General features: G+C 41.1%; 1 protein-coding gene across 13 annotated transcripts in view; it reads right to left on the bottom strand.

Annotated features, from left to right (window-relative positions):
* Positions 1-25,829, bottom strand: part of LOC126354419 (epidermal growth factor receptor substrate 15-like 1) — a 188,561-nt gene that overhangs the window by 41,795 nt on the left and 120,937 nt on the right. For all 13 annotated transcript variants that reach the window (XR_007565323.1, XR_007565325.1, XR_007565326.1 and 10 more), the window contains one exon: positions 577-870. Coding sequence is in view for 9 of the 13 variants with exons in the window: in XM_050004045.1 (XP_049860002.1) it covers positions 577-870 (294 nt within the window). In the remaining 4 variants the exon portion in view is untranslated. The remainder of the gene's footprint in view (positions 1-576; positions 871-25,829) is intronic.

Genomic DNA, 25,829 nt, shown 5'->3' with positions numbered 1-25,829 from the left:
ACTCACATGATGATCAGTGATTTACATTAATATCAAGTGGCATTTTGTAAAGAACCATGGGCAACATAATGAATTAATATGAGCTGAGCACACTACAGATACTAATTCACAAAGTGCTCTCTTTCAGTCAAAGGAATGAATGAATGAAAAATACAACGAAGAATAGATTTTAAGATCATGTGTTCCATGCTATCAAAAACATTTCCCAATGAACTGATGACTTAGTTGAAAAATGATACAAGGATACACATTCTTCACTTACACTTTCTTCAGTGACAATGACCATTAACTCTTACTTTTAAAATGTGCACCATACTCAGCAGAAGCCTATCAGAAATTTTAGCAACTTTACCCTAATTCTGTGTTTTTTAAATTAAAATCTATCCTATGAGGCTGAGAGAACGTACAGCTATTGATATGCTCAGAAAAAAACCCTAGATAAATATTTATTGAATAAATATAGCAAAAAAGCAGAACACTTAAAAAAAACTTCTGCTACCTTGATTAAGAATTATATATTCAATTTATAACTGTCATTAATAAATATATGTAACAGCTACCGCTCTCAACACTCACCTTAGCATCAAAGTCTGCAAAATTTGCAAATGATCCAGAAGATGAGTTTGGTACAGCAAATGGGTCAGGTGAAGAGAAAGGGTCACGACCAGGGTCAGGGCTGGGGGTGGGGGGAACAGGTGCTGCGCGGCCACCTGGCTGTTGCAGCGGTCGTGGTGGTGCTGGCCGAGGAGGAGGCTGTTTACTCTTCTTTGGAGGAAGCGCAGGACTCGGGCTTTCAGGGCGAGGTGGTGGCCCACTCGGAGACGGCTGCAGTGCAAATGGATCGCAACCAAATGGATCCTTGCCCGACATCTGGACAGTTAACATCTTTTCAATTTGATGAATAACAGTAAGAACTACTACATATTTTACAAAACAACTTATAAATTTCCATAACAAATACATATTCCTCTCAATTCAAAATATGAATCACTTCTTGTAAACTTACAAAAATGTCTACAGCTGAAATGGAGAAGAAATCAAATTCTGCACTAAATATGCTATGCAAGACAGACAACATAAAATATTAAGATACGCAAATAACCTTGTCTGCACAGAAGTTACCAGTTTTTTGGACTACAAAAATGCCACATTAAAGAAAATGAACAAAGGGCAGGATGAAATTTCACTATGGTGGGCAACACATTACAAATCACAAGTTGCTACTGGGAAACTTTATACACTGTTGTTCATTAAAATGGAAATACCGTGAAAACAACATGCAACAAACATCATACTGGCATGAAGTTTAACACATCCTTGGATCTGCATATAAACTGCATGTATTTCAACACAACTGCACAAAGTACATAGCAGTAACAATATCAACATTCTTATATAAAGAGAGTTAGGCAGCACGTATTGCATCCAGAAATGTTTGTTGTTTGTGAGAAGATGGTGTTATACCTCGTGCATTTAGGAGAAATGGCTACCAGCACATATTGGAATTTGACAATAGCAGGATCACGGCCTATCGAGACTACAGTTCATTGTTCCACTACATTGCTGTTCACAGTGGTCAGCATTCAATGACTGTCATACAAATATGGAAAGATGGGTTCAGAATCACCATGCTAAATGTCATGCAGGCTTTCAATGGGTCCATGAGACTAGTGCCCAAAAATACGTACCTACCATTTGTTTTGCTGCATAGGATCAAAAAGGCACATCACATAGCTTTAAAGATGTAATAGGCTTCTTCGCAACAATTCAAGTACCTGCACAGCCAGTGTGACAATGTCCTTAGTACCACTGACTGTCACTAAAATGACCTTCATTGAAGGTTCCCTTAACATACCAGCAGAGACAGACACACTGACAGATGTGAACCGAACAATTCTGAATCCATGAGTGGCATCACATTTCCTCGTACAAGTCCAGGTTCTGTGTACTACTGATGTATTTGTGTGTGTGGAGGGTCCAAGGAGAATGAACAGGGTGTATACATGGACAAGGAAAAAAAAATTCCTGGATTTTTCCTGGGTGAAAATACACTTTTCCCATGTTAAGTGACAGTATATCTTTCCTTGGCAATGTAAAACTTAACACTCCTCAGAATGTTTATGGTTCTCTACACCAATGCAGACTTTCCCAGCACTTTAGAAAACGAAACTCAAGGGGAAAAACATGTTTTGGAAATATCTTTGATGTGCAGCAACATGTACGCAGCATTTTTTCGTGTTACGAAGTTATAAATTCGAATTCCACCAAACATCACATGTTACTTTCCAAAGCATTGAAATAGAGATTGCAACATGCTTTTGTAAGCCAGTCATAGCTCATGTCACGTGATCTCGCCAGCTGATGACACCATAGGACACATGATGTAGTCAAGCAATAGCAAGATCACTCTTAAGTACCACGAACACACAGATAAGAAAAGTTAATGGTTTAAATTAATATACACAGTGTTGCAACAAGAAAAACAAACTTTCAAATATAATATTGGTCTCCAAGATTAATAAGGTGCAAGAAGCTAAGCTTCCACATATAATGTTGATCTTTTTGCGCATGTTGCACTTTAAGATACAATAAATTTTTTAATAATGATGTAAATGTCAGATCTTCTGGGCTCTAAATTCTTCTAGATGGTCATCCTCAAAGAGCTGATTTTCAAATGACAGTCAAACACTCAGTGATTTAAGAAATTCATCGTACATTCTCGCATACAGTTCATCTTTCGTAAAAGGAAATTTACTTTGAAAGTAACGCTTTTCAAATCACCATTTGCAATATTTTCCCATGACCTGTTAGAAATTGGTTCGGTTCAGCAGTTGCCAGACAGCACCAGATAACAGGTGTCACTGCGCTTGCGCAGCTATGACGACACCGTATGTTCGAATGTGTAAAACATTAAAAGATCTTGCATTATGTCATAAAAGAAACAAGACATTAGAGGATACGTCAAGAGCATCGGAATTTCATGAACCATACAAATATGCATAATTCAGCTTAAAGTGCACATTCATTTGTCCATATTTGGATGCAAATTTTCTTGAGTGCCAGTACTGTATTACCTCAGTGCACAACAATAATAAAAGCCAAATCTCTTTAGCAAACCGACAAAAATAACTTCATTGTTCTGCAAGTCGATTAATGCTCAACTGTCAAAGGTGGAAATAAAACCTGAAACTAACAACATATTTTAGCTTCCCGTAATTATGCGAACGTAGTTTAATTCATTTGGTAGCTCCTGGCCACAGAAATCCGTTTTGTTTTCATTTAATGTGAAAGCAATTAATGAAGAGGAAACAGCAAAATCACTAAACGTAAACAAAGGTCATGTGGAGACTACCCACCTCCCTACTACAACTCTGACTGCTCTGTGTGTCAGCCCCGGATCTACGACATTTCTGAACTGGGGCAATATTAGATAGTGACGTCCAGCCACACATCTGTAGCCAGAAGCAGGAGAAGGTACTGCTCATTCGCGACTCAACTGCGCATGCGCAAGAGCCTGCCCGCAACTGCTCAAACGAATCTAATGTAAATAGCTGTCACATCACGCTCATCGGGGGCAATTTGTTGTTAGGAAGCTCAAAATGGCTCTGAACACTATGGGATTTAACATATGAGGTCATCAGTCCCCTAGAGCTTAGAATTACTTAAACCTAACTAACCTTAGAACATCACACACATCCATGCCCGAGGCAGGATTCGAACCTGCAACCGTAGTGGTCGCGCGGTTCCAGACCGAAGTGCCTAGAACCACCTGGCCACACAGGCCTGTTAGGAAGCATTGCATATTCTTCTTAAAGTCTTTGACACACTTTGCTGTTGGCAGACACTTGTATGAGCACTGTGTTTTGTTGTATATGGCGCATTTCCTTTGCGACTTAAGTTTTTTTTTTTTCCTTTTTGTCTCTCGTCCGTGCTTTGTTGCTGCAGTATTATTCTGCAAAAGTGGGATACAGTAATATCCTTTGTTACAGTATTGGTTCTTACCAGTCAAAATCACAAAATTTAACTGATAACTAAAACAATGAAAATTTCCGAGAATTCAAAAAATTCCTGGGTTCTCCCAAGTTTCCCCCCGGACGAAAAAATTCCCGGGATTTTCCCGGATCTCCTGGGTCGTCTACACCCCGACGAATGTTGTCATCTTGCATCAATACTGATCATTCTGCCCCAGCACTGATGTGATGGAGTGAGGTGTGCCTCTGGGTACACAATGCAATCAGCTCTGGTACACCAGCTCATAATTTGTATGGAAGCAGTAACATTTGTTATATGTTACGGCCAGATCATCACAGAGATCTCCATAATCTTTACACTCACAAATCATGAGCCAACAGAAGAGTTTTGTGTGTAACATTGGATAGAATTGGGTCCAGCGCTGTGACGCTGTCACAAGAAATGATTTCCGGAGGTCAGTGAAATGGTATTATCAGTTAATGAATATGAAGAACAGTACAGGTGATAGGAGATTGACAGGAGCTGGATAATAGCTGTGGTAGATTAGATATATTCTGCAACTCATTTTCATTCTGCCACCTGCAATAACATTATCAGTGGAAAACTATCTAAAATAAGGAAAAGGCAACCACTCACCTATAACGCACTCATGTGTGATACACGGAAACAAGTAACAAAGCAGTATTCACATGAGCATTTGAGCTCTTGCACTTTCTCTAGTAAAAGTAAACATATTCACAAACAACCCTACATACACTCAAATGCACATACCTATGGTTGCAATAGGACTGATTATTGGCTATCGGTGATTGAGAACAATTACCTGGGCAGACGGGAGTGGGGAGGGGTAGGGAAAGACACATGAACCAAGGTGGGACTAGCAGGATACTTTGAGGTAGGTCTTTATACAGATGACTCGGTGGCAGCACAACAAGACAAAATGAGTTCAGAGGCTAGAGCATATAACAAAAAAAGAGAGATATGGAGAAAGAGAGGGAAGGGGGGTGAAGAGAGAGAGAAATAGAAAGAGAGATGCTATCATGACAATACAAACCATTGTGCTTCAATAGTTGGAACAGCATTCCCAGCACCATATGAGAAAGCTGTTCCAGCCACTCCAGTGTTATGCCTCCACGAGATTACCTACAGCCAAGAATGAGCCTGCTGTTCTGATCAAACCACTACATCAATCCCTCACAGCACTTGATCATGCCTTCCTGACTTACTCCACCTTCCGTATCCACAAAAACTTCCTCAACCCTCCACGATACATATTGCTTCTGAGCACCCATCCAACAACACTGTTGTCAACCTTTCTCCCAAAACTCTGACCTATCAGTACTCTCTAAAGGCCTCACCTTTAGCATCAAACCTAAGTTCAACCATGCTGCACTTGAAACAGACCTCCTCTCCTTTACTCATTTCCTGTAGTGAAAACATTTCTTTGCTACATACTCCAATGACTATAGCCAACCAAACCCCCCACAAAGAACCTTGTTTGAAACAGTTCCCATCTCCCTACAGCTGAGATCCTTATCCTTTTTCACCCAGTCATCCCCAGGCTATCTTTCAGAAGTTCCTCACTTTTAAATTGACCTCACTTTCCTTTCCTATATCCCTCCGCAGTGAGTTCAACATCACTCCTACGGAACATGCAGCTATCTGTAACCTCAAAACCAATCCAGACCTTATCATCCTTCCAGCAGACAAAAGCTACTCCACAGTGGTCATGAACTGTAGTAACTACATGGCTGAGGATCTCCGCCAACTTTCCAAAACCTCTGCATACTAACCTTACGACCACGATCTGAATCCCAGAAGTGGAATAGGACCTCCATAAGCTCCTTAAGGCCTTAGGTTCATCCCAAAACCTGATATTTAAATCCTCCTCCCTCCTCACACCAGCAACCCCTTACATTTCCCCAGTTCTACTAAACCAACCCCCACATGTCACACCATTGTAGCTGGGTATGATGCTCTTACAGAACAAATCTCTACCTTTGTTGAACAACGTCTTCAAACTATTGTCCATAACCCCTCTCCCCCCCAACACTACAGTCAAGACACTGCTCACTTCCTTCAATGTCTTTCCACAGTTCGTGTCCCATTGCCACGAGACTCCTTGTCGATCACTGTGCATGAGTCATCCCTAAACACCAACATCTCCTGTGCCCTTGGCCTTGTGGACATGAAATATTACTTTTTCCAATGTCGTCCTGATACCAAAGCCACCACCTCTTTCCTAATTCACTATCTCTTTGCTAAAAACCCCTAGCCAATCATATCCTGACCCACAATTATCTCATTTTCGAAGTCAAAATCTACACACAAATCAGTGGTGCTGCCATGGGTACTCGCATGGTATCATCCTATGTCAATTTATTTATGAGCTACCTGGAGGAATCCTTCCTATTCAGTCAAAAACTAAAACACATTCTCTGGTTGAATCATTGCTGATATTTCCATGATCTGGACACATGGCAGGGACAATTTTAGCTCTTTTCTCAATATTTACTTTCACATCCACTTCATACGGTATATCTCAATTCAACAAGCCACCTTCTAAATGAGAATCTCCACCTCCCACAAGGAGTAATCACCAACTTAACCTCATATTTTACACAGAAAAAGGCAAACTTGCATGTTAACAGCTCTAGCAATCGACCCCTTGCAAAATTTGGGCCATAATTCTGACAGTATCCAGTTATGACCTTTTAAAACTTTTGTGTGCACTGACTGTCAGCTGCTCCACTCCACTGCAGTTGCCCCATGTCGAGTGTGAAGTACGGTACAGTAGAGTGAGCAAGCTGTTCGTGAAATAGCATTTTTACATTGCTGACATGCTTTATTCCTCATGTGAAAGTGCACAGTTTTTAATCTGTAGCTGGTACCACAGGTATCTTTGCTCTAAACATTTTTATGTTGCAATTCACAAACGCAGTGTGAATGGATTAGTATGTCATTAAAGAAGTAGTGTAGCACTATTTGACTATTAACATTATTGTTTTGTGTTATTTTCTTTGTATACTTAAGCCAGAACTGTTAAAGTGAAGTAAATTTCCGTGGATGCACTGTTCAACATGTCTGGCATGATTAAATTGTAAATTGAAAGTCATTAACTTCGTTACATAATAATTCTTCAGTTGCTCAGGTTTATTCATTTTGATGTCCGCTCCCGGTAGCTGACTAGTCAGAGTGACGGATTGTCAATCCTCTGGGCCCGGGTTCGATTTCCGGCTGGGTCGGGGAATTTTCTCTGCCCAGTGACTGGGTGTTGTGTTGTCATCATCATCATCATCATCATCATCATCGACTGCAGGTTGCCGAAGTGGCGTCAAATTGAAAGACCAACACTCGGCGGTCTGCCCAACGGGGGGGGCCTAGCCATACGATTCACTAAATAAATTCATTTTGATTTTGAGATGTACATACAGCTGCAGGATATCAGTTTGAGAATACTGTTAAAATAAAAACTGATTGTACAAGTTTGTAAGGTTGACATACATGGAGGTGATGGAAGTCACAGGACAGAGAAATGATAGACGGTGGTAGTGTCATGTACATAAGGTATAAAACAGAAGTGCATCAGCGACGCTGCCACTTGTATTATCATGATTCATGTGAAAAGATGTCCGACATGATTATGGCAGCACGACGGGAATGAACAGACTTTGAACACAGAACAGTAGTTGGGGCTCGATGCATGGGACATTCCATTTCGGAAATCATTAGGAAATTCGATATTCCAAGATCTACAGTTTCACAAGTGTGCTCAGAATACCACATTTCAGGCATTACCTATCACTACGGACTATGCTGTGACTGACGGCCTTCACTTAACAACTGAGAGCAGCAGTGTTTGCATAGAGTTATCAGTGCCAACAGATGAGCAACACTGCATGAAGTAACTACAGAAATCAATGTAGAATGTACAACAAACGTATCCGTCAGGACTGTGCGGTGAAATTTGGCATTAATGGGCAATGCTAATAGCATAGCACGACATCACCTGCAGCACCTCTCCAGGGCTTGTGACCAAACTGGTTGGACCCTACACAAATGGAAAACCGTGGCCTGGTCAAATGAGTCCCCATTTCACCTGGTAAGAGCTGATGGTAGGGTTTGAGTGCAGTGCACATCTCACGAAGCTGTGGACCTAAGTTTTCAACAAGCTGCTGTGTAAGCTGGTGGTGGCTCCGTAATGGTTGGGCTGTGTGTACTTGGAATTGATTGGGTCCTCTGATCCAACTGAACCAATCATTGACTGGAAATTGTCATATTCGGCTACTTAGATACCATTTGCAGCCACTCACAGACCTCACATTCCCAAACAACGATGGAATTTTTGTGGTGACAATGTACCATGTCATTGGGCCACAATTGTTTCTGATTGGTTTCACAAACATTCTGGACAACTCTAGTGAATGAGACAGTCAGCCAAGTCACCTGACAAGAATTCCACCAAACATTTATGGGACATAATCAAGATGTCAGGTATGTCCACCTCCTGCCTTCTCTCTCTGCCTTCAACATCCCATGAATATGAGGGCTCTGTCAGTCTGCTGTACAGTAGTTTACACTTGGGCATTAGGCGGCTGCAATGAGGGCAGAGTGAGTGACAACAACTGATGTGCACAAAAGGTGTACTTTAAGGTGGTCATAATTGCCTACTATCAGAACTATGGCCCAAATTTTTGCGCAGGATCAAAAGGGGCTGATATCCTACTGCTTTTTCCTTTTTAAAATGCGAGGTCAAGTTGGTTACGGCCTCAAAAATACATTTGTTCATCACACCAACCACCACAGCACCTCCACTCTGACAGCTGTTACCTGTCCCACACACAAAAGTCACCTCCTCATAGCCTCACCATTTGTGGATAATGTTCTGCAGTGAAAAACAGGAGTCGCCGAATAATCAGCTCATCTATAAACAGATATTTGATGTCATTTCCTCCTCTGACACCAGTAAACCTGTTAAATGGCCACTGAACAGCACTCCTCCATCAGCCAGTATCACATTGGCCTTGAAAAAGGCAACTGCATCATTACCACGGCTTTGACTACCTCTCATTGTGCCTCCAGATGAGTGATACCCTGCCCCTAAGTCCTATCATCACTCAAAGTACTGTTCTGCCGGCACACCAGCATTCAGATTATCCTTGTACATCCCTAACCCAATCCTGCAACAGAAGGGTCGTTTTCTAGTGCCTGCTGCAGGTGCAAGATTTGTCCCATACACCCACCGACCATTTCCTGCCACAGTCCAGTCACAGGCCTGGCTGCATGTGAAAGCACCCCCATTGTACATCAGCTGTGCTGTAATTACTGTACAGCATTCTAAGTGAGCCTGGCAAGTAAACAACTGTCGACTCACATGAATAGATACTGCTAATATATGGTAAACTGCCAATTTGACCATCCAGTTGCTGAACATGCTGCACATCGCAACACAAATGATTTCAGTAGCTGCTTCACTAGAAGGGCCATTTGGATACTCACTCCCTGCAAAAGTTTCTCTGAGGTAAGCAGATGTGAACTGTGTCTCCATCATAGGCTGCACTCTTGTTATCTGCCTGACCTAAACCTTCGCTAATTTGTTTCTCATTCCTTCTCCCTACACTCTTCAGTCCACATCCTTTCTTCACCATACAGATGATGTACTGCCTTCTCCCATCACTTCCCATCCCCCCTCCCCACAGAGGTGGTGAGCAGGTAGTCTGGCGGTAATGGAACAGAAACTGTGGAAGGGAGGTGAGTAGTGTCATGAATGTATGATTGGAGGTTACAGACAATAGTCTGCAGGGGTTGGTCAATCAAGGCAGAGGTTCATTCTGTAGGAGCACTGTGTGTGTGTAGCAGGGGGGGGGGGGGGGGGGGGGGGAGAGTTGACTTGCTGTTGTCAGTGGGGTGTGTGGTGAAGAAATGTTTAATAAAAAATAAAAAATAAAAACAAGGGGGGGGGAGGTTTTTGTGTTTCGGGGGGGGGGGGGGGGGGCGGAGAAATTTTTTGTGGACATGATGGAAGAAGGTGGAGTAGGTCACACAGGCATGGTCACGGAGCTGAGGAATTGATGGAGTGGTTGCATACATACATTAATCCTCGTTCCATAGATCACGAATACGACATTTCGTAATGATGCGGAATGTGTCACTTTCATACAAGTTTTCTTTACACAAAATAATTATTTTTTTTTACAGTTACTACATATCTAACAATTCATCTATTGAGTAGAAGGAGTTGAAATTCAGAAATTCTTTTCATTTGCTTTTACATGTTGGTTGGCTATCTGTCAGACTTTTAACACTATTTGGCAAATGACCATAAATTTTTGTGGCAGCATAGCTCATCCCTTTCTGTGTCAAAGTGAGATTTTATCCAGAATACTGAAGATCATCCTTTCTTCTAGTGTTGTAGCTATGCACTTCGCTGTTATTTTTCAATTGGGATGGGTTATTAATGACAAATTTCATAGGTGAATATACGTATTACAAAGATTCTGTGAATATCTAGAGTTCCTGAAATAAATGTCTGCTAGGTGATCTTGGGTGGGCTCCAGCTATTTTTCTGATTACGTGCTCTTGTGCAACGAATACTTTCTCTCTTAATGACAAATTGTCCCAAAATATGATGCCATATGAAAGCAATGAATGAAAATAGGCACAATAGGCTAATTTACTGGTATGTTTATCACCGAAATTTGCAATAACCCTAATAGCATAAGTAACTGAACCTAACCGTTTCAGCAGATCATCTTTGTGTCTCTTCCAATTCAATTTCTCATCAATGCACACACACACACACACACACACACACACACACACAAATTTTGAGTATTCTGCCTCAGCAACAGACTTCTGTTCATAGTCTATATTTATCAATGGTGTTATTACTGTACAGAATTGTAAAACTGTGTTTCCTCAAAACTTAGTGTGAGTCCATTTGCAGAGAACCACTTAATAATTTGCTGAAAGACATTATTTGCAATTTCCTCAGCTGATTCCTGCTTGTTGGATGTGATTACTATACTTGTATCATCAGCAAAGAGAACTAGCTTCGCATTTTCATGAATATAGAGTGGCAAGTCATTAATATATACCAAGAACAATAAGGGGCCCAAGACTGAACCCTGTTGGACACCATTCTTGATACCTCCCTAGTTAAGAGGACTCTGGTGGTTTTTGCAGACTATCTGTATTGTTTGTTTCAACCTTCTGCATTCTTTCAGTTAAGTATGAATTAAAAGATTTGTGCGCTGTTCCACTCAATACCACAATACTTCAGCTTATCTAGAAGAATTTCATGATTCACACAATCAAAAGCCTTTGAGAGATCACAAAATAACCCAATGGGTTGCGATCGATTATTCAATAGATTTAATATTCGCTCAGTGAAAGCATATATAGCATTTTCTGTTGAAAAGCCTTTCTGAAAACCAAATTGACATTTTGTTAGTACTTCATTTTTACAAACGTGTGATGCTGCTCATGAATACATTACTGTTTCATGAATTTTGGACAAGTTGTCAGAAGTGAGATAGGGTGGTAGTTGTTATCATCAGATCTATCCCCTTTTTTATGCAATAGTTTAACAATAGCGTATTTCAGTCTATCTGGAAACATGCTCTATTTCAGTGAGCTATTACATATGTGGCTGAGAATCATACTATTTGTTGGTAACAAGCTTTTAGTACTCTGTTGGAAATGCCATCAATTCCATGTGAGCTTTTACTTTTGAGTGAATTTATATTTTCCTAATTTCAGTAGGAGAGGTGGGTTGAGTTTCAGTGTTATCAAATTGCATAGGTACTGCCTTTTCCATATAATGCCTTGCATTTTCTAATGAATAGCTGGATCCTATTTTCTCTACAACACTTAAAAAAGATTATTAAAAATGTTTTCTGCTTCTGGCTTCTTGTTAACAAAACTTTTCATTGTGTTTTACAGAAATACAGTCTTCCTGTGCTCTCGGTTGCCCTGTTTCCTTTTTAACAATATTCCAAATTGTTTTAATTTTATTATCAGATGTGCTGATCTTAGACATAATATACATACTTCTGGACTTTTAATAACTTTTCTTAATACAATGCAGTAGTTTTTATAATGTTTCACTGTTTTGGAATTATTACTCTTCCTAGTTGTAAGATACATTTCCCTTTTCTGTTTACAAGATATTTTTATCCCTTTAGTAAACCATGGCTTTTTACATGGTTTTTTACATTTATATTTCACTGTTTTCTTAGGGAATCTTAGGGAAATGGTTTTCAAATATACTCACAAAGGTATCATGAAATAGGTTAAATTTTAAATTAACATCATGTTCCCTGTACACCTGATCCCAGTCTGTTGCATATTCTTCCTAAAATATTGAATTGTTAAATCGTTAATTGAACGCACTAATTTGGATGACTGTTTTGCAATACTGTATGGAGATACATCAGATACTGTAACTAGCTGTGCATCATGATCAGACAGACCATTCTTAACAGGAAAAGTTTTTGATTAAATTTATCTTGGGCAATGAAAACATTATCTATCACTGTGCTGCTTTCCTGTACCACCTGAGCAGGAAAATCAATAACTGATGTCAAATAGAAAGAACCAAGTTATACTTCAAGGTCAAGCTTTCTATCAAGCTCTTTCAGAAACTCTACATTGAAATCTCGCAAACAATAATTTGCTTTCCTCTGTCTGACAGATAGCACAACAAAGAATCCAAGTTTTTCAAAAACAGTTGAAAATTTCCCAATGGGGACCTATACACAGCTACAATTATAAAAGTGCCATTATTTAGTTTAAGCTCACATGCACATGCTTCTAAATGTTGCTCAACCATTTTTTTTAATTTTCCAAATTTTTCATACTATGGCAAATTTTAACATATACGATAACTACTCCTCTCTCCATAGTGTCTTTACTTACATGTGCTGAAAGCTTATATCCACCTACATTTACCATTTCCATATCTGTGACAATATAATGTTCAGACAGGCATAGTACATCTGTTCCACCCTCAGTTTCTGAATCTTCTAAGCAAACAAGAAGCTCATCTAGTTTGTTTTTTAATCCCCTGATATTCTGATGCAATACATTAACATTATTTCTCACTGTGCTGTTATGTGAATCTTGTGACATACTAACATTATGTTTCACTGTACTGTTATGAGAATCTTGTGATATTTTCACATCTCTAGTACCAGCCTGTCTGAACTTCTCATTAAGCCTAATTTCAATTAATGTGGGATGATTGGACACTGATCTTAGCCAAAAAAACTACTTCCATGAGTTTTAGTGACTCCCTCCCCCAAAGATCTTGCTACAATTCCAGGTAGTTTACCACTCCCTTTCCTATTGAGCTGCAGGCCATGTCTTGTGAAGTTCCACCTACCAATACCATCAACAGGAACCAAATCTATGCCTGACAAAGTAGCCGCCCGAAGCAGCTGATCTAACCCCATATCGACCCTCCTGACAGAGCTGTTCAATTGGGGCTGATCATTACCGCATGAAAGCAGGAACCAAGCCAACATTTGTATGATTTGTTGCAGATGCTATTTTTACCAGGTCATACTCAATATTGTAGCCCTGATCTCTATCAATACTGTTTCCCACTCCACTCACTACCACAATATGAACCTACTTTGTAAAACCCTAGTATAATGATCATACATCCTCTATCACTTGGTTAAGACATGCACTGGGCTTGAAAATACTTGTTACCTGGTACCTGTCACCTAATTTTTCTTGCAAGATCTGGCGCACACCTCTTCCATGGCTGCTATCAAACAACAGCACTTTCCTCCTACTTTCTACTTTTTTTGCAACAGCTGGTTCCCCAGTGGAAGTCTGTTGAGTGGTGATTACACTTACATCTACTTGAGCCTCTTCCTTAGCTGACTGAGGTAGCAAGGCAAATCTATTGTTTGTGCCAATGATGAAACTGTCAGTGTTCTCTTTCTGTGGCTCTGTTCCTTGCTACCACTTTCCACCTGTCTTCACCCTCCTCCCCCCTTAACCTCATCAATTCCTCCCTAGCACTATCCAGTTCAGCCTGAAGGGCTACAATCTTCCCTTCCTGTTCTGCTATTTTCCTATTCCTTGAAAATAATCTGCAATACCATGGAAGAGACCCATTTACTTCCCCAATTCCCATGCCACTACATTCACCCCAATGTAACCATCTGCACAACAGCTGCACAGAACCCCAGAACTGACTATCCTATGGCAGCCCAAACACTTCTCGCTCATGGTTGTTTACAATATTTTTACAAAATTTATCAAGGCAATAACAGTAATATTCTATTAACTACAGATGACATGAGTGAATGAAGTTATGTGGTACACTAATATACGTGTATACTATTAATATAATAACATAATGCAGTTAAACTAATGTTAAAAATCAGAACTTGTATCCCTGAAAAATTAGGCCTAACATAGTGTATGTGCGATACGAACTTTATGTGTATTAAAAGGAAATAAATGATAGAACTTAAAACTTAATTCCGCGAGTGGATAAGGCACAACTAAATATATGTGTAATGAAAACAACCTTAATTCTTCACTTAATACTTAAAAAATGTCTTAAATTTTTATGTAAACCTATGTTTAAATAATGCGGAAACCGACCCTTAAGTAATGTATTTGTTTTTTTCAAGAAATACTTTGAAACAAGTGAAACCTTTAATATATAATATAAAACAAATTCTAATTAACTTTGTTACAGTATAATATTAACTTAATTGATGGTTATTCTAGAATTAATTACTTATCTTCACGAGCTTAATATTCAATTGTGTGTGGTCTGCACCAGTGCTGCCAAAGAGAGTGGTAGGCTCTTTCTTGTCTATAGGTAATCTCATGCAGGCATAACGCTGGAGTAGCTGGAACAGCTCTCTCAGATGGTGCCAGGAATGCCGTTCCAACCACTGTAGGACAACACTTTGTACCGCAATGACAGCATATACCTACCTACCTACCTACCCACCTACCTCTCTCTCTCTCTCTCTCTCTCTCTCTCTCTCTCTCTCTCTCTCTCTCCCCCCCCCCCTCCACCCGCCTGCTTTCCCCACCCATCACACCCGCCATTTTCCTTTCTCTCTCCCCCCTTTTCATCTCTATCTTCCTCTGATTTACTCCCCTCTCTTCTTATCCTTCTTTGTTATATTCTCTATCCTCTGAACTTATTTTGTCTTGCTATGTTGCCACTGAGTCATCTGCCAGAAGACCTACCTTGCTGCTTGAATGATTTGGGAGAGGGGAACAAACAGCAAGGTCATTGGTCCCATTGGATTAGGGAAGGATGGAGAAAGAAGTCAGCTATGCCGTTTCAAAAGGAACCATCCCGGCATTTGCCTAAACCTATGTCAGGATGGCTGGAAGCAAGTTTGAACTGTCACCCTCCTGAGCACGAGTCCAGCGTCCCACCTTGCTACGCACGTCCTACATGTCCCGGCGATTGTTCTCAATAACCGAAACCAAATAAGCAGTCTCCCCACAACCACAGGAGAGAGAGTTTGACTGTACATTTTGTTGTTTGTCAATATGTGCACTTTTATTACAGAAAGTGAAAGAGCTCAAATGCTAATGTGAATACTGCCTTCTGCTATGTGTTTCTGCGCACCACACACAAAAGCATTATAGGCAAGAGGTTGCCCTTCATCTAATTTACATATTTTTCCATCCAGGTATATTCATTGTTGTTAGATATTAACTGTGAGTATCATAAAAAGAAAAAGTCATTCAATGTATTGCAGTTAGTAAGGACGATTTACAGAGATTGAAGTATGGGGAGATACAATTTAGGATTGATGTCAATACTTGGGTGAAGATGAGAAATGAAAATAATAATCACCATGTACATTAGTTTTGCAAGAGTTGCAATGTTAAATAATGGCAGCAAGTTCACTATCGACAGACACATAGATATTTTAATAAATATTATTCCCCGTGTATTTGATATCTGATTTCGTTGTTGGTAGTAATTACTTTGTGTCATCAGAGTTTTTTGCAGTGGCACATCTGACTCAAATCTTCCAAGTTTTTAAGCTGCCCCAGTTTGAATAAAATACTCGAGCTTTCAATCGCTATCTCCACCACTGTAGTAAATTGTAAAAACCACTGACTGCCAGGGCTGGCACGGTTTTCTGCTTATATAGGCTCGATTGCAGCATCTGGCAACAAACAGAGCACGAAAACAATGCGTGTGGAAGGTGAGCTGGGCAGCTCATAGCAGCTCTGACCTGCAGTGGGCCCAGGTGACTTAAATCGTGTGAGGAGTCGGTGCCATGTCGGAAAGGCCACTCCTGCCTCCCTACGAGTGTCACATATTCTCCTTTTGATATCCAAAGCTTGTCCCCACACATTACTGTTAAAATTGTTGCTGTTTATTCTGATCTAAGCCGTTTCCTTTATAATGGAATGCCAATATGCTGATACACGACTCGAGACTCTCGTCTTTTCAAACTGTATTTTGTGTCAGTTTTCCAGGCAACGCTTAGCTATAGCTGACATCAAGCTCAATATTTACCTCAGTAACTGCCTTAATTATTTTTCAATGAGGTATACTGCTTTTACTGTTTTATAGAGTTTGCAAGAATGATTAATGAGAAGCATTCCCAATGGATCGAATTTTCAATGACTGGATGGGAGTGTAGCCTGATTCTTACTATTTCGTGGACCAATATTTTAGCTGAGACACATCCATGCAACTTCAGGATTTAGTATTATCCTAACTTATCTGTACCTTGTGACATGTTCATTCGATAAAACTGACAGGTGGCAACTTAATCAACTCAAGTGACAAACTGCATTTTTGCAATGCTGAAATCCACTTCTATCCTAATTTAACTGCAACAAAAGATCGTATTCTTAGTAGTTGTCTTATGTCTGCCACCTGTCTGACAACAGAACTGGCTTAAGCATTACAGTTGTTTTGCTTGCCAACAGAGTGACACCCTGTTTATAAACTGGTGCAAAAATTTTGCTGTATCCACAGCTCTTGTAGAATTTTTAATTTTTTGATCTGAAAACTTTTCCTCAATAGTTCTGGTCACAGGAAATCACTATGTACAGCCACTTAACTAAAGTAGGTAACAGTAAACCTGAAATTCACAGTGCAGGTCTATAGAGCATTCCGTGTTGGCTATTGTGAACAAGGCAATGTGGCTTGTGTGTACTGCTCACTTTATCATTTGGCCTTGAAGTGTCATTTCAAGCTTAGACTGTGTGCAAATTGTCACTTTGTGGTCAGAAGGATTGTCAGCATGGAAAGTTGCCCATCAACTGTGTGTACACCACAGTAAACATTTGATTGACTGCGTGAGACAAAGCATTGAATACGAGCCTTGTAGTGTTCACCCATGGTCAATACCACCAGCTGACGACAGCTACCTACAATTTTTATAAATCGTACATACTGAGAAGCAGGCAAAAAGGAATACAAACGTCTCAAAAATGAGACTGACAGGAAGTGCAAAATGGCTAAGCAGGCATGGCTAAAGGGCAAATGTAAGGATGTAGAGGCTTATCTCACTAGGGCAAGATAGATACTGCCTACAGAAAAATTAAAGAGACCTTTGGAGAAAAGAGAACCACTTGTATGAATATCAAGGGCTCAGGTGGAAACCCAGTTCTAAGCAAAGAAGGGACAGCAGAAAGGTGGAAGGAGTATATAGAGGGACAATACAAGGGTCATGTTCTTGAGGATAATATTATGGAAATGGAAGAGGATGTAGATGAAGATGAAATGGGAGATACGATACTGTGTGAAGAGTTTGACAGAGCACTGAAAGACCTGAGTCGAAACAAGGCCCCGGTAGTAGACAATATTCCATTAGAACTACTAACAGGCTTGGGAGAGCCAGTCCTGACAAAACTCTACCATCTGGTGAGCAAAATGTACGAGACAGGCGAAATACCCCTCAGACTTCAAGAAGAATATAATAATTCCAATCCCAAAGATAGCAGGCGTTGACAGATGTGAAAATTACCAAACTGTCAGTTTAATAAGTCACGGCTGCAAAATACTAACGTGAATTTTGTACAGACGAATGGAAAAACTGGTAAAAGCCAACCTCGGGGAAGATCAGTTTGGATTCCATAGAAATGTTGGAACATGTGAGGCAATACTGACCCTACGACTTATCTTAGAAGCTAGATTAAGAAAAGGCAAACCTATGTTTCTAGCATTTGTAGACTTAGAGAAAGCTTTTGACAATGTTGACTGGAATAATCTCTTTCAAATTCTGAAGGTGGCAGAGGTAAAATACAGGGAGCGAAAAGATATTTACAATTTGTACAGAAACCAGATGGCAGTTGTGTGAGTCGAGGGACATGAAAGGGAAGCAGTGGTTGGAAAGGGAGTGAGACAGGGTTGTAGCCTCTCCCCGATGTTATTCAATCTGTATATTGAGCAAGCAGTAAAGGAAACAAAAGAAAAATTTGGAGTAGGTATTAAAATCCATGGAGAAGAAATAAAAACTTTTGAGATTCGCCGATGACATTGTAATTCTGTCAGAGACAGCAAAGGACTTGGAAGAGCAGTTGAACGGAATGGACAATGTCTTGAAGGGAGGATATAAGATGAATATCAACAAAAGCAAAACGAGGATAATGGAATGTAGTCGAATTAAGTCGGGTGATGCTGAGGGTATTAGATTAGGAAATGAGACACTTAAAGTAGTAAAGGAGTTTTGCTATCTGGGGAGCAAAATAACTGATGATGGTCGAAGTAGAGAGGATATAAAATGTAGACTGGCAATGGCAAGGAAAGCGTTTCTGAAGAAGAGAAATTTGTTAACATCGAGTCTAGATTTAAATGTCAGGAAGTCGTTTCTGAAAGTATTTGTATGGAGTGTAGGATGTATGGAAGTGAAACATGGACGATAACTAGTTTGGACAAGAAGAGAATAGAAGCTTACGAAATGTGGTGCTACAGAAGAATGCTGAAGATTAGACGGGTAAATCACATAACTAATGAGGAAGTATTGAATAGGATTGGGGAGAAGAGGAGTTTGTGGCACAACTTGACCAGAAGAAGGTGTCAGTTGGTAGGACATGTTCTGAGGCATCAAGGGATCACCGATTTAGTATTAGAGGGCAGCGTGGAGGGTAAAAATCATAGAGGGAGACCAAGAGATGAATACACTAAGCAGATTCAGAAGGATGTAGGCTGCAGTAGGTACTGGGAGATGAAGAAGCTTGCACAGGATAGAGTAGCATGGAGAGCTGCATCAAACCAGTCTCAGGACTGAAGACCACAACAACAACAACAACAACAACAACATACTGAGAGGAGAATGCAACAACTGCGCACTGCTTTCTTTGAGGCAACTGGGACAGTTACATAAACAAAACAGTATGCAACTGTCTACACATGATCAATTTGGCCTCCAGGCACACATTATGAAATGAAGTTCAAAGCCCCTACCAATGTGGAGAATGAAAAAGGTAGGTAACATGCTTTAGACACAAGCAGCCAGATATCAGTGAATGCAACAGAATGCAGGAGAAAGAAGTGAAGCTGTGAGGCAAAAGGGCTGCCTGTGGAAAAGAACATGATACGAATCACCATCGAGGTAAACACGGTTAACTGGCGGTGGACAAGACACAGCAGGACAAGCCCAAAGCAACCTATGCAACAATGAGGTGCAAAGTGAAAACTTTTACCATGATGATAACAGGCCAAGAACAAAGAGAGAGAGAATCTGAAATGTGATCAGAAAGAAGAACCGGGTGGCAAATTTGGTTATTATAAAATATTCCATAGTACAGTGGAGATAAACTGATGCTATCAGACATGAGAAGACAATGACTGTTCGCAAGGTGGCCGTATTTATACTGGCCACGAGGAACATTAATGGCTGGTGTATTTACATGGTGAGGTGGGTGTGCACTCATCATACGAGAGCACCTCAGTGGCGATACAATGACCTGTAATGGTCATCTAGGTCAATTTCCTCAGGCATGCATGAGCTTCTGTGGAGCCTGGTAACAGATCACCCACCCTCCCTGAAACAGACATGTACAGACAGAAACGCTCTGGACAGTGTTGTGGAGGGTGGAGTGGAGGTATGGGCAGAGACCCTGTCTCTTTGGCTAGGAAGGTGTCTGGCAGCATCCACTGGGACTTGCTGGTGATGGACTTACCAGAGGCTTCCACAAGTCATTGGCAGCCACCAGGGCATTGGCCACAGTGACCCACTGTCACCAGAAGACTGGAGGAGATGGTGGGTGGATGCAACACCTGTGCTCAAGGCCACAGCTGGCTGTGGTTGCGGCACTCAAGCTCCTTTGCTGTTTGTACCAACATTAACTCACTGCCTGTGGATCTCCACTACCATCAACAGCATCCAGCCTCAGTACCCCCCATAGGAATAGGGCTACAGAGTAGTGCTGGGTGAGTAACAGTGGGAAGGACACGAGTGAGGCTTGAAAGGGGGTTGTGTTAGGAGATGAAGCAAGGTCTGTGCTTGCCCCAATGGAGTAGTTCAGTGAAGCTAAGATTGCTAATTGGCAAGGTTCAGTAAGTGCTCAAATACAGGGTGAGAGCTAATGTAGTGGCACTGGATTTAACAGCTTTTTTCATTTGTGGTTTAAAAGTCCGAAAGAGGCATTCCATTTCACCAGCTGAGGAAGGATGGAACAGAGGGCTGCAGAAGTGTTTCATGCCATTACCCTCACAGAAATATTTGGAGGCAGACTCTGCAAGTTGCAGTCCATTACCCAAGAATGAGCGAGGCAACACTTTTATGGCCAGTACCTGTGTCAAGGCAATGAGTGTGGTGTTGGTCATGGTGCAGCCACAATGCAACATATGGGCACTTCCAATAAGTATCCACACTGAGCAACCTCTGTGATCTAGATGACCTCCTGTTGGTCAAAATCAGGGTTGGGTCAGTGGGTAGACATGAAACACATTGGCACTGGAATACTATGGCATGGGTTTCCACTGGATGGTATGACTTTATGCACTCAGGAACAGTATCCACTGCTGGAGGTGTTGGGCTGTCTAATGATGCTGGCTGAGGCATGGCCCAAATAATGCCACCAATGGCTTATGATCAGTAAGTAGAAAGAACTGCATCCCAAAAAAGATGAACATGAAACTTTTTAATGGCAAAAACCACTGGCAATGCCTCCTTTTCGATTTAGGAATAGTTTCGCTAGGCAGGAGTGAATGTCTTGGATGTGTACTTCATATGCTGTTCCCAGCGCCATCCCCATTTGTCTGTGCCAAGACAGCCATAATCCATAGACAGATGCATGAGTCACCAAAATCAGTGATGATCAGGAGAGAATGGCATGAGGCACGAGGCAGATTTCAGTATGGTTTTCAATTGGGTAAAAACACGTTTGCAGTAGAGTTCCAGTCATATGGCACACACTTTTTATGCAACCAACTGAGGGGCAGCACAATGTGGTGCAAATGCTGCAAGAACTTGGGATAGTGTAATATTACTTCCAAAAACACCACTAATTCAGGTAAGTTCATTGGGCAAGTTAAGCAAGTTATTGCAGCAAAATTTTGAGCAGTTTGCCCAATTCCCTCTTTAGTGTGAAAAAAAACTGCAGCTCTCCAAATGACAATGCAGTCCTCTGTCCCATTGGATCATAAAAAGGCTGTATAGGTTTTACAAATGCTTCTGGTGGGAGGTCATGTAAGAATGAGATCATTCAAGTAACACATGCAAACCACAATATGCTGCGTCAACCGTTCCACAGTTTCACTAAAGTTTCTGGAAGAGGAGAACAGTGTTCTGGGACTTTTTATCTAACGGTAAGTAGAGATAAGCATCAGCAAAGTCAATCCTGGAATAGTGTTTGTCTTCAGGAAGTTTGGTGAGGATGTCTTCTGTTGGGGGCAGAAAGGATATGTTTTGCACCTGCAACTGGATATTGTAGTACCCTTAAAATCCCCACACAATCTGAGAGAACCACTGGGCTTTCTGATGACTACTGCTGTGGTCCATCTACTAGATTTCTCTGGCTTGATAGCCCCAGCAGCCTGGAAACTATCTTCCACCTGCTTCAGAGCAGCACTGGAACTGACCTGGTCGGTAAAACCGAGGTGCGGCGTCCGGCCAATGGGAGAAGTGCATGTGAAAGGCTGAGACAAACTGCAAATCAAGATGAAATATAAATACAAATGCAGCACATAAATCTTCCAGTTCCTGGAAATGGATTATAGTTGATCCGACCATGGCTTCATCAGCGATAGCAAATCCAAACAACCTAAGGTGTCACGGCCAAAATTGCTGGTAGCACACAGGTGGTCAACAACAAATAACTTAAAGAACCACGTAACACATCTGCAGCCCACAGTGATTGACAAGGGCCTACGAAGAGGTATAGAATCACCCCTGTAGGCCACCAAATACCATGAGACTGGGGAAAACTTTATTCAGCTCATTTGTGCATAAGTTACCTGATTTGCCAAAGAAATGGTGGCCTCTGTGCCCACCTGGAAACACATGTCATGGTAAAAATGTGAAGTGTGTGTAACAATTTCCGCATGAAGGGGTCGCCCAAACAGACTACCTACTGCAATGCATGTATGGTTTTCAGAAGCACTCTTGGGGTGGGATGGGAGCAGGTTGTGCGGTTTCAACACACTTAGCAGAAATGCCCTTCTTTATCGCAGGACACACAGAATCCCAGTGATATGGGCAGTCACCTCTAAAGTGAGAGGAAAAACACTGTGCACACAAAGGTAACAGCATTTAGGGGTGACCAGAGTCTCTGAGACCAAAGGGACGTCACACAATGACGAATTACAACACAGCTGCACCTTGGGGGTCATCCGACCTTATGATGTGAGGGTAGAAAGTGTGGTGGCCCATTACATGCCCCACCTTGGTGCCTCGCCACGAGTCATTTGTTAGCCTTAGCAATTTTGATGAGTGTGCAATGCACAAGATGTCCTCCAAAGACAGGTTATCCAGTTTCAATGGTTATCTGTGGAATTCCAGACTGGATGCCAGTTGAATCATGACTTCACAAATCATAGAGGTTGCATATGAAGCCTTGCAGCCATGACTGGCCCAAGTGAAATTACATTTGCAGCATAAATGTTGCAAGCCAGTGAAACAGGAAAGGTGTGATTATCCAGGATATTTATGGTATTGGTGAAACTTGAGCATGCAGGCAACCACATGATATCTCTGGGAATAATAATTAGTCAACAGAATACATATATCCTGAAAGGAGAGCGCAAGTGTGTTAGACACCGGCGTTAATTTTCGCACGAGAAAACCTAACCAACCTAAACTCCATACATCTAAACATCAAATTCACTACGGAGACTGAAGCAGAAGGAAGATTACCATTCCTGGACGTCATGGTCAAGAGAAGAGCTGATGGTACCCTGAGCCATGGTGTCTACAGGAAGAAAACGCACACTGACCTGTACCTGCATGCAGACAGCTGTCACCACCTTTCTCAGAGGCATGGAGTACAAAAAACACTAGTACACAGGGCGTGCAGCATCTCAGATGCTGAGATCTGCCCCAGGAATTGGAACACCTCAAAACCGTGTTCCAAAAAAAAAAAACAGGTACTCGGAATGGCAGATTAGACACACTCTCCGTCCCACCACCACAGCACAACTTGTGGAGACAGATGAAGTCACGGAAGAAGAGGTAGCCACTGCCTTTATTCCGCACAATGGCGCAGTATCGGGGAAAATCGGCCGTATATTAAAGAAACACAGAGTTAAAACCATCTTTTGCCCTCCCAATAAAACACGGGCATTACTGGGAAGTGTGAAAGATGACCTAGGTTTGAGGAAGGCTGGCATATACCAAATTCCCTGTGAGTGTGGGAAGACTTATATCGGACAAACAGTAAGCACCATTGAAAATCATTGCCAAGAACATCAAAGGCACACTTGGCTGAAATATCCAAATAAGTCAGTGGTAACAGAGCACTGTTTGACAAAGAAACACAAGATGGATTATGAGTGTACCAAAATCCTGGCTCAGACCTCTAAATATTGGGACAGCTTTAGAAGGGAGGCTATCGAAATTTGCACCAGGGAAGATCTCATCAACCGAGATTGTGACTACAATCTCAACAAGGCTTGGGACCCGGCATTGAATGTAATTAAGAAGACTCTCAGCAAGAAGAACGAACTGGCGACCAGGGTGGACGTAGCAAGCACATCGACGCTACGACAGATTCCGATGCCCACGTCTTCGTGACCGCCTGTGGGCGGGCGCAGACGGCGAAGAGAGCGGCCCATGGGGAGCGGGGATTTAAATCAGCCGCCAGCCTTCAGGAGCTTAGCTCGTCAGCGCACCTGATGATGGCGACATGTCTGATTGCCGAAATATTGTGCCTGTTGGACACTATGAACCGGCAGTATACCAGTGGACTGTTCGAGCAACAAATATGCCGGGAGAAACTGAGGAATCACAAGAACAAAGAGACTCACAATCCGAAACCTGACCAGATAGTAGAACCAAGTGCCAAGTGAGGTTGTTACTGAACAGTTTGTAGTACAATGATTATAGTAATCGACAATATCAGACGCGAGTACAGAACAAAACGATCATTTGCTGGGTCGCCATTTATACCGGCCAAGAGGAACGTTGTTGTCCAGCAAATGCACATGTCAAGACTGGTGACATGCTTGCTAAGCGAGTGCAGCAACATCGCGATACTATGCCCTATAATGGCCAGGAAAGTCCGCAGGTATTCTCAACTTCTGTGGAGTCTGATACCAGACAATGGTTCATTTTCTCTTCACTCACATGTGCAGGATCTGTCTGATGTTTGACAATGCTTGTAGAAAATTCAAAGGCTCAGAGTACTGTTAAATATGAACCATTTCCAACATTTTAACAGAGTCACAGATAATCAAGTGTGTAGCATACAAGTACTGTCATTGCCACATCACTTATTAAATTCTTTCTAGCAGCAATTTTTTAAAAATGTTCTGTTTGGAAATGTTAATAACAATGAAAGATCCAGGATGGAATGAAACAAAATTATGAGAAAGGAAGTTGCAGACAGGTACAAGAACAAGACACTCACAATTAAAGCTTTCGGTTACTAGTTTCACGAAAGGTTTAAGAGTGAGAGTGTTTTTGTTGTGCCTATCTCCGACTCAGTACCTCCGCTATATGGTGAGTAGCGACTTTCCTTCTCATAATTTTGGTAATAAATAACAACTTTTTTAAAAACTGATAATCACATAAAAATAATTAAAATGTGAGACAGAAGTACAAGTTACCTTATTGTCAAATGAAAAAATTATTATGTATTACTGCTCAATCAATAAAAATGAATTTTATTTTCTATTATATGTTACGTATTTCTGTACCTAATTTAAATTTCTTGTAAATACTTACATTTTCATGGGTTAGCATTTAAAAATAAAAAAGATGTTACTTTCATTAGAAAATTCTGTATTTGTTAATATTTCCATTTGATGATAGAGATAGTTTTTTTTTTTTACTTATGTGATATAATACTGTGTTTCAATTATGTTATTTCTGAAGGCACATCTATTCCCACAAGTGCTGCTGTGCTGGCGAGTGTGGTGTCCCAGTGGTTATCATAATTAAAATCCCTGTTCCCTCTTTTCCATACTTCACAAGTTGTCTCATTGCGCTGTATTCTCCAATTGGCATGGTGATGATATGAGGTTTTCTCTTGTTTTATTGGGATGAGGCACTACAGTTCAATGATGTCAATACAAACTGCATCATCTTTACTAATTACATAATGCGTGCTGTGAAGCTGCATATGTTTTCCCATATATGCTACACTCCATTTCAAATAGAGGAGAGACACCCTATTGTTCATCATAATAAGTGCTCCTGCTCCCTCCTTCCCATATTCTACGATCACTAGTT

This window comes from Schistocerca gregaria, chromosome 3 (genome assembly GCF_023897955.1).
Source record: "Schistocerca gregaria isolate iqSchGreg1 chromosome 3, iqSchGreg1.2, whole genome shotgun sequence".
Lineage (NCBI taxonomy): Eukaryota > Metazoa > Arthropoda > Insecta > Orthoptera > Acrididae > Schistocerca > Schistocerca gregaria.
Note: the sequence above shows the minus strand (reverse complement) of the source record. Positions and strands in the feature narration are given on the sequence as shown.